The 17323-nt window shown below is 38.8% G+C and overlaps 1 protein-coding gene across 1 annotated transcript in view; it reads left to right on the top strand.

The window, feature by feature from the left end:
* The window catches only part of LOC132788284 (uncharacterized), a 129054-nt gene that overhangs the window by 49209 nt on the left and 62522 nt on the right, over nucleotides 1–17323 (top strand). The window contains 5 exon segments of the mRNA XM_060795617.1: nucleotides 3803–4188; nucleotides 8836–9309; nucleotides 9562–10034; nucleotides 10948–11053; nucleotides 11562–13110. Coding sequence (XP_060651600.1) covers nucleotides 3803–4188; nucleotides 8836–9309; nucleotides 9562–10034; nucleotides 10948–11053; nucleotides 11562–13110 — 2988 coding nt within the window.

Here is a 17323-nt window from a genome sequence, read left to right as displayed (position 1 = left end):
GTTTTTTGGCTTTGGCTGTTAACAAACCAAATCTGTTTATTGTTAAATTTGTTGTTGGTATTAATGCGCTGTTATGTTTGTCCATTGTCTTCCCCATTTTTCTGTTTTCTGTTATTTTTTTTTTCTGTTGGCAATTCGACGTTTCCATCAATTATAATGAGATATATCAAAACGAATGGCACATTGACGCTGTCGCTGCTAAAGTTGACCCCCAACCCAACCCAAAAGCAAACCCAAACTCAAAGCCAAAGCCGAAGCCAAGTCAAGTCTACACAACCCCGGAACCTGACAACAACGTCTCTATAGAAAGCACCTGTTGTACACCCGAAAACTGAAAACCGAAAACTGAAACTGAAAACCCGAAAACTACGCGACAAGTTTTCCATAGGCCTTTTGCTTTGCGGCTTTCGCTACAAAAATGCCTCATAAAAGCGACAACAGCAACAAACAACGCCAAAAGAAATGAGAAAAGATACAAAATGAAAAATAAAAATAAAGAGTAGAAAATTTGTCTAAAGAAAAATGCATTCAACGTGTAGAATTTGTTCCGAAGAGCAACGAAAAATTTGAATGCGTTCAATTAAGTGTGGTATTTATGGCGTCCGATGCGATGTCAACGCTGTCTCTCTCCCCTCTCTCTTTGTCTCAGTCTAAATCCCCGCCCCAGACACCTGCTGTGGTCAAACATCTACTCTAGACCATTATTTTTATGACCAAGTCGAGACCGTCGAGATCTTCTCGTCGTCGGTCTGGCCCAGTTCGCTGTCTCCTCGTCGCCGTCGCGACGTCTGGCGGTTTTCTTCTTCACAAAGTCCTGATTTCGCTTTCGGAGCTGCAGCTGCGCAATCGCAACCGCAACCGGTTGCCATCACTTTTCCTTTCGTCTTTCTTTTATTTATTTTTGTTTGCTTGCTTTGTCCCCCGCCTGTAAAAAGCTTTTCCTTGACTTTGCCAACAAGTTGGAAAGTTCTTTTCCATAGCCAGCTGGCTGTCAAATTCATATAGTTCCCGCTTGAGTTTGAGTATTTAATGGAATTTTCCATTTTTGACAGATGTCTCGCAAACGCAACGAGAGACGTTAATGATGATCCGCATCGATATACGAAATACCACAAAAAAATGTACCCTTGAAATTGTAATGATGTCTTCTGTCTGTTCTCTGCTTGAGCTGGATTTTCAGAGCCCTCGCTCTCGAGGTCGATTCGATAAGCATCTTAAGAGCATTCAATTAAAAAGAAGAGCAGTCTTTCGTTTTGCTTAAACTTGGTATTAGATGACAGTCTTTTAGCTTTACCTTATTTTACGGTTGGCAAGAAGCGCCCCGGAAATGGTTATTAAAGATGTTAGCTGTAATAAATCATAAATAATTATTATGTTTGCTAGGTATTTCTTAAGAGCATGTTTCCACTATATCAATTAAATGAGCAGGCTTAAACTGATATTTAGATTAGTAAAATATATATCGTTATAGTTAAATTCTCCAAAGATTTTGTTCACTTCCTTAAGAAATCTATAGGCCAATTGCAAAAGAAACGTATGTGTATTTGTTTTTCTATAAGAAATCTTCTGTTACATTTTTAAAGATCTATTTACTGTATTAAAAGGGACAGCATCATAAACAAGATATGGTACACAAATATTTTCGCCAAAACTGCTTAAATAGATGAATAGGTGTTAATTATAATATTGATAAATTTCATATGCTTCAATAATTTTGTCCATTTCATTAGGAAATCTTCGTTGTCACAAGATATATTTCTAGTTTCAAGAGTGAACACTGCATAAAGGCGCTATATATTTTATTATCAACTGCTATGTGAACTAGAATAAATAGATGATAGATAGATAAATGAATAGATATGTTTCTCCAATGGTTTTCTCAACTTCCTTAAAAAATGCATAGTTTTATTGTGAAAGATATTTATACTTTATACTTTAATATGAAAAAGTTGAATTTCACATGTTTCTATAAACGTTTTGTGCATTTCCTTAAGAAATCTTCAGCTTCATTTTCATGGATGTTTTATCGATCCTCAGTTCAATTTCTCTATATATCTTGTAATATAGATTAAATAAAGATAAAATTCAGTTACTTCTTTAATGATTTTGTGCATTTTCCTTTTAAACATTCAGCTTAATTTTCAAAGATATGATATGTTCATCGCTTTATGAGTGACCACAGTGTAAAGTATTCTTCCCCTTCCTCCCTTCAATTACTCTCAATAGTTACCCTAATAATACAGATCAGATTCAGATATTTCGCCATCGATTTTGTGCATTTCCTTAAGAAATCTTCAGCTTAATTTTCAAAGATAAGTGCGTTGATTTATTAGTGACCACAGTGTAAAGTATTCTTCCCCTTCCTCATTTCAATTACTCTCAATAGTTCACCTATCATAATTGTATCTTTACCGAGACCGCTGGCATTTCTTTAAGGTTTTCTTCGGTATTTAATGTCTTGGGCCTTTATCAATCAGTTTTGTGTGTCGTGGCTGCTGTCACATGCGAGGAGAAACCATCTCGGTCGGCAGCTTCAACTTCTTGTGCTGTCGTCTTGTCAGATTTTGTGAATTACCCACTTCATGATCAAATTATCGTGCCCAATGTCTTTACAAGGGCAACAATAACAACAACAACAACAAAAAAATTATTATACTGTCGCGTCATAAAGTAAACAGTCGACGCGACATTTAAATGTCTGCAGACTCTACTTGACGAATGAACTGACAGCCTTACAAACTGCCCGAATGACTGGCTGACTGAATGACAGACTGACTGACTGACTGACTGACTGTCCGGCTGTCTGAATGAACAACTGTAAAATGTGCATTGCAATAAACAGCTGCGCGCGCAAAAACAAACAAAAAAAAGAGGAAACGAACTGAAGCTGTGCTCCAATGGATATCATTTACATGGCAGACACAACGAGACACAACACAATAACCAGACGACATTGAGATACATTTTTCGGGCTACCTGCGCATGCGCAGCAACTGCAGCAGCCACAATAAAGCAAACTTGTTGCGCTTTGTTCTTGATGTGTTGCAGATAAAAGTGGCAGCAACAGCCGCAACAACAACAACGCAAGCAACACCCAACTGTGTGTTTGTATCTGACAGATACGCGCGCTACGTATCTCTATCTCTTTACCTGGCACGAAAACATATGTGCGAATTTTCGCTCTTTGAGTGTTTTTTTTCGGTTGAGTCAATTTGTAGTTGAGAGAGCGTGTGAGTGTGTGTGAATGAGTGTGATTGCTAGTGTTGTGTGTATCTGCAAGATATACAAACAAAACAGCGGCAAAAACCCAAAAAAAAACCTCTTGGTTATTAGCTTCGCCTGCTGCTGCTGCTCGCTTGTTTGTTTGTTGTTGTTGTTGCTGCAACATTTGCTGTTGTTGTTGTTGTTGCTGGCGGGTCGATCGAGCTCTCGAGCTTGGGTTACCAGCATTACTTTCGGTCTGCCCGTCGGCAGTTGTTGAGCGTGTTTGAAGGCGTCGAGGCAACAACGCGCCGCATCGCATCATCTAGCGGAAACCCGAAAAAATAATAATAATACAAACCAACCGAGTGTGTTTGTGTGTTTTGATTTTCTTGCCGTTTCTTTCGCTGGCCAAAAACTAATCGAGTGTGTTTATATTTTGTGCGATAACTCAGACTGCTATCTACATATCTATCTATCTAGCTGACAGATACAATTTTGCTGGGCGTAAATGTAAATTAGTTTGCTAAAAATACATTCAATTTGTTTGTGTGTGTTTGGTTCACAAGTTCATTAATGTTTTTCCCTCAATCGTTTGCAGATTCATAACGCGCACTCCGCGCTCCGCCAGCCGCCAAAGTGCGGGACACTCGTCACCGCCACCGCCAGCAGCCGGCTATCACAGCGATTCATCCTACAGTTCACCATCGCCCACACGTCGTCAACAGCAACTAGCAACAGGAGTAACAACTGGAGCAGCAGCAACTGGAAGCAGCGGCGCTGCAGATCCGCAATCGTCAACAAATGGGAATAGCTCCGCTTATGAAACGGCTGCCACATCTGTGATGACACACGCCAAGCCGGCACCAGAGCAACTGCATTCGCATTCGTCGCAAGAAGTTGAAGTTCCTAAGGCCACAACGCCATCTCAGTCTCAGACAAACGCAACGTCCAACGTTATCATACGCCCCGCAGCCATCAACTCAGGTGAGTTGCATCCTCCTACTCCTCATCCACCTCTTCCCCAAGGTTTCTTTTGCCTTTCCCAGTGCACAACTTCAAGAAGTTGCCTTTGTGTTTTTTGTGTGTGTGTTGCATCTGCAATTGTATCTGTGTTTTTCTGCATCTGTATCTGTATCTGTGCGACGTCTTTTGTTGTCTGACGTCGCTTTGTAAAGTGCTTCATTTTATGTTTTTTTTTCGTTTATTTTGCTTTGGCTTTTTGTGATGTCCTTGTCGTGTTTATTGCAAGTTTTCATTTTTCTCTGTTGTTCTCTTAAATTGCTAGTACTGTGTAATTTCCTTAAAGAAGTTTTCCTTGCTTTCCTTTCCTTTTTAACTGCATTGAGTCTGCTTTATGCTCTTAACAAATTCCAAATTGTCGCTTGTAATGCATTCGTTGAGAACTTTTAGATTAGCTGCAGCTTCCAGTTTTTAATGGTGTCTTAAATTTTATGAGACATATTTTAATGCATACTTTAAACATTATGACTCTATTGTACAAAATGCATTTACTTCTTTATGTCAGGCTGTCTAGTTCAACACTTTAAAAAGCTATAACTAAAAAATATGCAAGTTATGTTATCATCAAACTGACTTCATTTGAGGACAGCCTCATAAGTTGGAATTTGGCATCAATCAGTTAAAGAATTCGCTTTTATCTTTTTAATAGTACTTAAAGTTTGCAGTCACCTGTGTTTAAAATGATTGTCCAAGTCAGCTTTATTATAAAAAAGTTCTAGCTTTGCATCTTCTAAGAATATTTATGTGCTTTAAATGCAGTCTGAGTTCAGTTATCAGAACAGTTTAACTATTTACTCACCTTCTATCTTTAATATAATAAAATCATATCAAACCTTGCTTAAGCTTTCTATCCCAGTCATCCCTTATATAAAAAGTTCTGAATGTTCTTTTCTATTGCTTGCTTAGCAACCCAAAATACATACAACATACTTACGACATACATATATTATATTTAATGTCACTCCTTTAAGGACCAAGAGTTCTTAAATCCGTTAGCAATATTCATTGCTTTCTTGTTATTTCAAAATGTTAAATAGTTGCTCAATCTTTTCTTATCATATTCTTAGCTCACATTGCTTTACATACAATGAACAGAAGATTCCTTTAGTTAGATTCCCAAAAGTTAGTTTTCAGTTTCACGATTTGAAAGATTCCTTCCTACTTTTTTGCCTGCATTTAGCATCTTCTTTGCTTCTACTCCTCAATTCAATTTCCCTACTTTGATTTAGCTTGATTTGTAATCTGTCAATGAGCTGCCATGACTTTCGGTTGCTTTCTCCTAATTAGCTTTGCTTTTGCTACGAAACTGCAGTTTCAGCTTCAGAGCTCCTCTTCATCATGTTTCTTTTCTTTTTTCCAAGTCAATCAGCAAATTCACAACTATTTTTTTTTCACTTAGTTCAGCTTCCGCTTAGCTTTACCCTTTACACCTTTTACCTTTTGCTCTAGCTATCAGCTTAACGCATTCATTAGTTCTGTCGTCCAAAAGCTTTCCCACCGACAAAAAAAAAACGACCATAAAGACCATAATTAGCTATCGTAGAGTAAAGACTCTGTCCTAAAGGGGCGCAACTCTCGTGGAGTTTTTTTTTTTGCAGAAAATCACTTGAAAATGTTTGCCACGTTTTTGTTTTTGATTTCTATGTTGCAAAACACTTAAAAGTAATTTGAACTAAATTGGATTTTGTACGGTTTGCCAATCAAGCGAGACAAACAAAAAAAAAAACAAAAACACAAAAATCGAGGCTAAAAAAGACCTTCGAGTCTATAGTTTAATTTATAGATCTAGATCTATACACCTGTGTTGCTGTGAAGTTAATGTCCGAATATTATATAAAAAAAAATAAATAAATTTGCGCAAAATTTCAAAACAGTTTCAAATATTATGATTAAAGCAATTTTTGCTCAAGAGCCGCTGTCACAATAATGTATCTATTGAATGCATATCTGTGGAGATCTATAGATCGGCTTTGCGAAATTTTGTGAATAGATTTGCTTGTCATTAAGATTATTTGTACATTTTGATTTTGTGTTGAATGGTAGTCTCAAGTCACACGCTGTCGTCGTCAATGAGGAGGAGAACGAATAAGAAAAGAGAGGGGGGAGACGGAAGTGGGTTAAACTCCCATATAGCATACATATATTGGGAGCCGACTTCACGCAACTTAGGCAAATGAAAGACATCATAAAATTGCTAATAGGTTAAGGTATAAATAAAAAGTGGAGAGAGAAAAAAAAAAACATGAAGATACAACAAGCTGTGCCCAATTTTTTATATTTTTTTATTTATCAATTCGATCGAACCTACAACGTTTCATTCATTCAACTGCGGCCACTTTTATTATCAATTTAAAAAAAAAGAGTTAGGAAGGAAAAAAAAACATAGATTTTGACAAGCTCTCATAACGAGAAAGTTAACTCGAGTTAACTCAATTCGAGTCGAGTCGAAAAGTCGTTTGAACTGAGGATCGATCGTTAGTTACACACACAATCACATTTGCATAGCATCGATAGGCAAATGAGTGTGGTGTGTGTTCCATATCATATCATATCATATGATATGATATGTCACACGCTCAATCAAAACCTAAATAGTTTTCAATTTGCCACATCAACAACAACTTGATGAAGATCGATTTTGCAAAGCGAAAGAGTTTATTTTTGTTTATAGATCGCGTTGCTCAAATATACCATATACCATATGTAGTATATAGTATATAGTCGATGCACTCTTGAATTGTTTTTAAGTCTTTGTATTGATTTCAATATTTAACAATTTTGCAATTTTTTACTCTTTCGCTGCCCGGCTTTTGTTCATTTCAATTTTATTGTTTGGATTTATGCGGAATTAATTTCATTTGTTTGTTATTGTTGCCTCATTTTTTTTTTGTTGTTGTGGGTTTTTTTTTGTTTAGTATTTTTTCATACTTTCGGGAATCGTGTCTAGGGCAATGTTCGAGCCAGAAAGTTTAGTGATCTTTGACGAGAAGAGGCAATGAACGGAGTCTGTTCATCATCATCTCTCATCTATCTCTCTGCCTGCCCTCATATCTCCCTTTCTTTATTTCTTTTTATTGTTATTTCTTCTGTACACTTTGGCAGATGTGTCAGATGAGATTCGCTTTAAGAGTCAACATCTTTGTGAGGATTATGAAATCATTTAGGCGATTACATAAGCCCAAGGGACAGAGTACAAAGCATAAATATAATAAATGTATATGTACATTTGTGGATAGAGCTGTGGGGAATGGAAATAAAATGCGCAAATCTTTTGGGTTTGGGTAGTGACTAAACTTGACTCTGATAATCGTATACATATTTGTATTTGTATTTGTCTATGATACGAGCAGCTCATTAATAAATGTTGCGCTTTCAGTGCGTCTCCAAAGCTGTGTCATATCAATCTCAGCTTGTTAGAAAAGTTTTCGCGCTGAAATATCTTAAGGCTAAAATAAATTGTTCCCAATTATATTATTATTGAATTAGTGAGTCCCATAAAAAAACAAAATAATCTTGAAGTTTAGTCATATTCAATAAAAACATCTTTCTAAACAGCTTTTTATTTAAATTACATTAAAGGGTATCTGTATTATATGCTATCTTATGTGCTTTGTTATCCCTATATTTGCAACTTTCATAAAATCAAACCCATAAACAAAATTTCCTGATGAGATTTGTTTAATAATATGTCATATTAATCTCTAGTTGAAAAAAGCTTGTTAGAAAAACTTTCGTGCCAAAATATCTTAAGGCTAAACTAAATTGTACCCCATTATATTATTATAAAATTAAAGAGTAATAATAAAATTGACAAACTAAATTGTTTCCCAGTATATTATTATTCAATTAAAGACTCCAAAAAATAATCTTGTCGATTAGTCGCATTCAAAAAATACATGTTTCTAAACCAGTTTTAGTTATAATAAATTGATAATTTGATTTTTTAAACTTCAATTCGAACGAACTTATTGAAAAGTATCAAAATCTCTTCTAGTTGAGTTCCTTTTAGTAGTTACACCTTTCTAAACTAGTTTGAAATGTTATAAATTAAAAAGCATTTCCTTGTTAGATATCTACATGATATTTAAATATTGTTTATGCTCTTTAATTTCTATATTTGTAAGTTTGCCAAAGAGTTAATCCTTTAAACATGCTTTTAAATTGATTTTTCCACTGCCCCATGTACCGGAAACTGCATCTAATGCCTTTTAAGAGTTAATCTATCTTCCGCCAGACGTGACAACTTTCGCTTATTATGACATCTTGAGAGTTTGGCTTTTTTTTTCGGCTTATTGGCAAAGTTAGTTCCTCAATTTTTTGTCACCGCATCGCATCGCATCGCTTCGCATCAATCAATCGAGCGATGTGAGAGCGAGAGCGAGTGACACGCCCAGCAGCGATTGCTACCTTAATTGCATATTGTGCAATTGATGCTTGCACACACACACACACACACACTCACATGCACACGCACACACTTAAACAAGTGACAGCAACAACTAAAACAACTTTAATGTCTTCTAAAATTCACGCGTATTCATTCCCCTTTCCCCCAAATTGCAACCAACAACAACTATCACTCTGAACACACACAGCGAACCACATAAAAAGCTGCCGCTGGAAGCGTCAACAAATGCAGCATTCATTACGCTTACACCAGCAACAACAACAACAACAGCCACAGCTGCAGCAGCAGCAACACTAACAGCTACAGCAACAACAGTCGCTTCAGCCGCTTCAGTCGCAGCAACAACAACAGTCACGCCACGCCCATGCCGCCCAACAGCAGCAAAGCGCCACTAATTGTGCTCAAACCAGGAACAACAGCAGCAGCAACAGTAGCAACAACTGTTGCAAGTGCAACATCGACAACATCGACAGCAGCAGCGTCGCCGTCGCCTTCAAAGCGTCGCAAAAATTTGCTATCGCCGCTGCGTATTGGCAGCGCTGTGGGTGGCAATTATACGCCTCCTGGTGCCACGCCTCCGCAGGCCAGTCCACTTTTGAGCAGCTCCTCATCCTCGCCCCAAACCTCGCCAGCGGTGCGCACCACCAAAGCCAGTCGACTGCGTGCCGCAGCGCTCGGTGAGTCATCCACAACAAAGTCATTTGCTTCCTTCTCCCCCACACAAGCAACGCTTCCTTCTCCCTCTCTTTCTATCTCTCTTTCTCTCTCTACTTACTTACACCTCCTTCTGGTGCTGGTTTCCTTAGTGTGTTTAGTCTCGTTGTAGTGTAATTGTAGTTATTGTGTTTCGATATGCTAACCTTGTGCGCTGATGACTCCAACTAACACTCTCATTTCATGCCTCACCCACAAAACACACTTGAATATAGATCGCAAAAAGGAGGAGGAACATCATCAACAGCAGCGTCAACGCTACAGTTCACCCAGCTCTCTGCGCACCAGCTCCACGCCACCAACGCGACGTCTCAGCAGCTCGGAACTGTCGCCCAAAAGCAACGGCAGCGGCTTCAACTCGGAGCCAAGTGGCAGCTCGACGAGACAAACTGCTGCAACACGTTCGGCTTCACAGCCGGCGGAATCTGGAGGAGCAGAGGGACGACGTCCCTTGTTGTTGGCCAACGCGAATAACGTGTCCATGAAGCAGAATCTCAGCGAGTTGCACTTCACCGGCGGCATCCTCAGTCCCGCCAACAAGGTGGAGTGCACGCTCCACATGAGACCGCGCAGCTCCACGCTCTGCGCCGATGCGGAGAAAAATGGCTTGGGCAGCTCGGCAGCGGGTAAAGCTCGGGATCATCTGGCCAATTTGCAACTGAGTCCTGTGCAGAAGCACAAGCGAACTGTGAGTACTCAAATACAATATTCAAATGTGGTATCTAAGAGCTGTAATTACTTTTCACATTACTAGTAATGACTTTGAATGTAGCTTCAGGAATTATTTTATTTATAAAAGTATAAATTAGCAAAATAGTCAATCTATTTTATAGCTCCAAGTCTCAGTTTTAACACAGCGTCTAGATTTGCAATTACTTTCCAATTACAAGTAATGAATGAATGTAACTTAAGGTTTTTTTTTAATTCGTAAAAGTGCAATTTAGCAAAATAGAGAAACTATCTGAGAACCTGAAATTACTTTCAAATTACTTGTAATGACTTTGTTTGCAAAACGGTGCTTTAGCTTAAAAGTTTCGTGTTAGTTCGTTCACAATTAAGGATTTGGGTTTTCAAACAAATTCTTAAAAATTCAAGTTTCACTTATTTTGGCTAAGGCATTTTCAAGTATCATTTATAATTACAGAATTTCACGCTATTGAATTTGACTTTGACTTTGTTTGCAAAACTGTTCTTTGGCTTCAAATGCTCCTTTACAATTACCATATGTAGGTAAAATTTACAATTAATTTAATAAATTACACTTTAGGTAGATTTAAAATCAATTGCTTGGAAATTGCGAAAAATAATCTTTGAGTAAGACATACCCAGCATTTTTAAATAATAATTCAACAGGTAGAAAAACATATTGTTGAAGAAGTGAATTATCCTTCTTATAATTCAATATATAGAAAAATTAAATACATTACATTATTGTATGAAGTGTATTTAGAAATGCTGAAACTGTGTAATTAAAAAAGGTATCTTTTAAGTACCTAACATACTTAATGAGATTAGTAATGCAAAGTAATCACAGCTCTTAGAATATCATATTTACTGATACTCTTAAATTAACTCTGGTCACATCTTTTTCTGCCGCACAGCCGGAAGCCTCACCCTTGCCACGTCGCGCTGGCGATCGCGATAAATCGGCGAAACGCAAATCGAATTTGAATCGATCATACAACGAGGAAGCCACCAAGGATGGCGGTAAGTGGGACAAGCAACAGCACCAACAACAACGCGATGACTGGCAAACTAAAGAGATGCATAAGTGGAAAAAAGGAAAAACAGTAGTGAAGGAGCGGCTAGCCAATTTTGGGGGAACTGTCAAGCTTGATTGCACCGCCCCCAAAAGCGCAACTGGGTTGCAACTACAACAGCAGCAGTTTGTGGCAGTCACTGGGAGAGTGCCGCACGATGATGATGTGGCACGTCAGCGTACAGCAGCAACATCAACACTTGCATCTGCATCATTTCGAGCTACTGCACGAACGCTTCCTTCACATACGCATCCAAACAAGCTGTGTACAATATGTTAAACTGCAAGCTGTGTTGTCCACCAAAGTGCCACCGCCGCTGCCGTCTCTCCTCTGTCCACTGTCATGCACGTCTCTCACCCAGTTTGAATTATGTGTGCCCTCCAGTTGCCCTTAATCTTCCCCTCCTTGCCACAAGCTTTTGTTCAGTTTAATCACACTCCGTTTTTCTTTTGCAGATGAGGCGTCGTCAACACGTCGTCGACGTCGTCGTGAATTGGGCATGGCCCGACCTCTGATGCCTGGGGATGATGAATCGTTGCGTGAGCTGTTGCTGTCACCGCAGAAGAGTTCCTGCAGCGAATCGACCTCGAAATCGGAGTCGGTCCATCAAGCGGCACGCGGCATTAATCAGAAGTTCAATGAGCGCACCAAAACGGAGCTGGCCGAGATCAAAAAGATTGCCGAACAGGCGCAGGCTGTGGGCAGTGATGAGCAGCAGCCCCCGGAATTAAAAATGTCACCCATACTGCGACGCAAGAGCACGGATGATGTGACAGCAGCTGCCACTGCAACGACAGCTTCTGCTGCCACTCAGAACTCGCCGCCTGCACCCAATCAGATTGTATCCATCTTGAAGAAGAAGGAGCACGCTTTTGGCGAGTGCAATTCGAGTGCCTCGAGCAATGCGTCGCCTGTCACCTTCTCGGCCAATGTGCTGGACACACCGCTCGCCGGCAGTCGCAGCAAGCGTCAGGGCATCCTGAAGAAGCGATCCAGCTTGGATGAGTCGCGTTACTACTCACGCTCCCATTCGCCCGATGAACGCAGCATACTTATCAAGTCAGCGCGTAGAAATTCCTTGGAGGAAGCAGGCTGCTCGCTAAGTCCGGCTCAGGCACATGGCATTCTTAAGCAGAGCAGCTATGACAGCAGCAAGAGCGATGGTTGCCCCTCGGCCAATGAATGCCAACCGCACAGCATCCTCAAGAAGAAGGATTCGCTCTCAACACCCTCGGATGGCGGTGGTCATGTCTCGAAGCATGTTTCCATCTCCCAGGCGGTCACTTTGGCTGCTGCCGAGTTGGCGGCACACGATGACATTGTCGGACTGGAGGATGGCGAGGAACATGAGGGCATTAGACCCATACTGAAGCAAGAGAGCACCTCCAGCGAGGAGGCAGCACGTCCACCGAAACCGATACTCAAGAAGAAGTCCTTCGGCGAAGCGGATGAGCATGAAATTCGTCCCATACTCAAGAGCAGCCGCAAGAGCAGTCGCGAGGAATTCGATTTGACGGGACTCCGTCCGGATGCCAACGATACGGTGGCCTCTGATGCCATGCGTCCCATCCTCAAGACGGATTCGCCATCCAAGCGACGTTCGCTGGGCTCCGCTCAACGCTCCGAAGAGGAGAATGCCAACAGTTTGCTGAAGCGACGCACACGATCGCTGGAACGTCAGGATACGGCACCAGTGATTGATCTGGCTGCCGCCTTGGATGCCATTACTATTTCACAGGCACCCTCGACTCCCGTGGACTTTGTGGCAACCGCATCAAGTATTTCGGTTGCGGATCGCATCAAGCACATGGAAATGCTATCGACTCCAACTTCTCGAACTGCGGGCGGCATCAACAGCAGCTGGGAGTCGCCATTGCAGCAGACGCCAAGTTCGTTGCACGACTCGAGTGCAGCACCAAAGCTGTTGAAGCCCAGCGTATTACGACGAGATCTCTACAGGGATCGCTACAAGACACAGCCGGTGACCAACGAGGAGAAGAGCTTGTAAGTAGACGGGGAGAATTGCTATAAAATAAGTTTAAATGTGTCTCTTAACTCTTTATGTATTTCTCTGTCTCTAAATGGTGTTAGATCCTCATTATGCATTACTATTGTCAGAAAGGTAATGAGGTAGAATGTCAGAATCAACAATGAATTGATAGTTCTCTGATGATTTCATTATAGCTCCAGGCCTTATCTTTTTTTAAGAATTATTTTCTTTTCTGCGGCGATCCTCATTACCCATTACTGTTATTGAATAGATAAAGGATTAAAGGAGTAGGTTAGGTAGTTTAATGAAAGTTATAATATTCATATGTCATATTGTCTTTAAAACATATGTTTTCTTCCGGCGAACATATCCATTACTGTGACCGAAAAGGTAATGGGGTGAAATTCTATGGTAATCGTCTATGATTTAATAGATTTATGAAAATATAGATATATTATATTATATATAAAAATCTTTCTCTTTCAAAATGATTATTTTTAACTATCTCTATTTTAATTATCTATCTATAAATTCACTTTCTCTGCTAAATTTTTCGAACTCTGAGCTATCTACAGTGCAGTCTTCTTTTCTCAATTTTTCATCTTTCTTATTTGTTACCATTAAACTTCATTCCTTTTCGCTTCTTAAGGAGTCTTTTATATTTGTAGCAGATAGTGCTCTATTACTATGCATAGATCTTTTTCCATAAGCATATCACTATTTCCCTCCTTCCCTTTAGATTACATTGAGCTGTCACACTGTCAGCTTCTGTCGGGGCTTTATTCATATGCTTCGCTGGTAAATTAAATTTCCAGTGCAGAATTATTCATGGATTATTCCAGCTGTGTTATTTGCCACATTGCCAGACGGTCTCTGCCACAGCCACGCCCCCAATCCCGCACAAAGACTCTCGCTATCGCATGTGGCATATGAAATTTGTGTTTTCGCCGTCCAGTTCAGGGTCATTTCCCCGTCATTATCATCACCATCCTCATCATCATCATCATCATTTGGGGCAGCTTCCGTCGCACTTCGTTGCGCACTTAACAAATTTCGTTAGTTTTGCAACTTTGTAAGAAATGGTTTCAAAAATGTAGCACAATAATTTTTTTAAGAAATCTGTTTAACATATCTGCAAAAAGAATTATCAGAAGGTTGGGAGTTCTTGAGTAGGTGTGTTCCCAGACATATCAAAGCCATATAAAGTCAAGTGCAAAGCTCATTCAATTGGCCTGTCATAAATTCGTATTTCACTTTTCTTTGACGATTTTTTGTGTTTGCATTTGTTTTTGTTTTTATTAGCCTTCATTGGTTGTTGTTGTATTTGTTGTCACTTTAAGCCGCTTATTGCTTACCTAATTACCTGACTGACTATTGAGGCCGACAGCAACAGCAACAACAACAACAACAACAACAGCAAAAATACTCTTAGTAATGCCTGCAAATAGCAATGGAAGGTCGTTGAATTGGAGCCTCTTTGCAGTGCTTTCCTTGAACTATTTAGATTGTCAAACTGTTCATTACCTATAAATATTTTAAATATCTAAATTTAGAAATAACTGCTCTTCAGTTTATTGCCATTTCGCAGCTCTTTAACCAATTTCCTTCCCATTACTTTATCTTGCTTGTAAATAAATTTTATTTTCGTCTCAAGAACTTGACCTGGTTACTGCTATCATTTTTGGCAATTAGTCTGCGTACACGCCCAACTCTCACCACGCCCTCTTTTTTTTTGTGAACCTGCTGCGATCTTTTCTGTGAATTACAGTCGCATCGGGTCGTTGCCAATGGCAGCACGCTCATAAACCCAGTTTCTAGCTAACTGTGGCATGTACTTTTGGTATCTTAACTTTTTTTTGGACAACTTAGACTTAGACTAGAGTCTAGTGTCTACGGTAGAGCGGAGCACCTTCCTTCCTGCTGTTTGTAGGTGCTGAGTGTGTTCTCTTAACGGGGTTTTCATGTCAGCAGTTTATGTGCTGCTTTTTGGCTGCTTTTGTTGTTGATTTTTATTTCGATGCGTTACGTTACGTTTCGCCACTCCCCGCTAAGAAAACAAAGGCTCGTTCTGGTTATTTCTATGAGTATTGCAAACACCCTGTAAGCATGCAAATATTCAAATGTGAATGGGGAAGTTGTAAAGGTTGAGTTGGGATTGCAATGGAGGCAAAGTTTTCTACAGAAACTGTAAAAAGGTGTTTATAAGCTACTTTCTATTGTTCCTTAAACTCTAAAAGCTTTTAAAAACATTTACCTAAAAATGGGATAATCAAATTTGTATGCATTTTTGGCGTATTTTTATTTCAGATTAATTTGAGTATGTTTTAGAAATTTCAGAAATATATGCTAGAATATAGAACTACAAAATAAATAGATTAGAAATTTGTAGCATAAGATGTAGTAATGTGGAATACTTACAACATAAATCAGCATGATATAAAATTGAAAGTAATTTATTATTTAAAAAGATTACCAATCACAAAGAAGAAAATTATACTATTATATAGCATTTTAAAATCTATTTAAATTTGCACTAAATGAACAAAATTATACATTTAAAAAAAATAGTATCTAATGCTTTAATTTGAAGTCCATTTAACTTAAAATACATATACAGAATAAAAGAAGTGCTAAATCAAAATTGAACCAAGAAGGTTTAATCTTTGAGATAGAAAACATAAAATAGGAAATCAAAAAAGAAAAGCTACAAAAATCAAGATTGTCCAATCTTGAAATTCAAATTATAAACTTGCTTCAAGAATTGAATTTTATGGATATATTCCGTATGCTTAGCTTGTATAGTATCTAATGATACAATTTCTTAGCTATTGAACTTTTAATACTATATATTCTATTTTGTATTATACTACATTCTTAGCATTCCCCATTCTTATACAGGGCATCTTCAAGTCATTTATTTCCATCTACAGTTTGCTCACTTGCGTTTTTTTTCTACATTTTTCGCACTCTCCCACATTTGCATGCACCGATTCGGTGTATTGTCAATAAGATTGTTGTTTTCTTTGCACGTTTTGCCATTGTGGCGCGTAATTTATGCTATCCATAGCTGCAATGCCTCCTCAAAAAGGTTCCAAAGGGTGGGCTCTAGGGGTGCTGGAGGGAAGCCGAAGTATATTGTATTGTATGTATAAGTTTTGTTGAATTGTGGACGTGTTGAGCTCAACGTTGCATTCAGTTGGCTGCCGCATTCGGACGCGTTCAGAGATACGTTTTGCTTGTCATTTGAATTTGTTGCTGGTTCTGGTTTTGGGTCGTCAAGGGTTAAAGCGAGAAGCTCTCGTTCGTTTATAATATTCCATGTTGTTCCAACGACGACACAGTGAGAAAATGTTTGAGGCGTATATCAGAAAACGGTAAATGAAAATGCGCTGGAAAAAAAGCCATAAAAAAGTCCATACCGCCTAGTCGATAAGTGCGTCATTGAACGGTTCACATCATGTTGAGCAAAGGTGCGATGAGCCGCATTTTGATAGCCAATATTTAGTTGACATTGGTCAGATAACGTCAGACAGTGAAGAGAATCGTCACTCTATAAAGTATATAATGTACATGAACCCACGACACTGCGAGTAAGTGAAGGAATGTGCTGAGATTAGATAGTTCAGTGTGTTCTGATTGGATACTACATATGTTTTTATAGTGGCCAATCTTGTGCGACAATCTTAGGTCTGTCTACAGTCTTAAACACCTGTCGAACAGTGTAAGATGTTGAGCAATCCCAGAAGGTAATCGGGGGAAAAATTCTGGAAACACAAAATTCTGCAGTGAATTTTAACTTCAGAAAAGTTTCTCACTCAAATCTATTTAAAATAAAATATGGAAATATGAAAAGTTTATATAAAACTAAGGAAAAGTGTTGTTCTATATCTAAAATAAAATAAGATGTTGAGCAATCCCAAAAGGTAAACGGAAAAAGTTGAATTCTATAAAGTCAAAATTCTGCAGTGAATTTTACATAAAGAAAAGTTCCTCATTCAATTCTATTTTAATGAAAATATGAATTTTTAAAAAGTGAATATGGAAAAGTTAGAATCAGTTCTTTCTTTTCAATTCTTTTTAAAATAAAATATGAATAAAACTGTTGAGTGACGCGTGATATTCTAAATAGAAGCGTGCTATTTTTATTAGTTGCGCACACCCCAATTAAAATATAAGCTCTTTATCACAGAGCTAATCAATTTGAAAGTGGGTCTGTGATAGATTTTG

This window comes from Drosophila nasuta, chromosome 3, assembly GCF_023558535.2.
Source record: "Drosophila nasuta strain 15112-1781.00 chromosome 3, ASM2355853v1, whole genome shotgun sequence".
Classification (NCBI taxonomy): Eukaryota; Metazoa; Arthropoda; class Insecta; order Diptera; family Drosophilidae; genus Drosophila; species Drosophila nasuta.
This window is presented reverse-complemented; position numbering and strand designations above follow the sequence as displayed.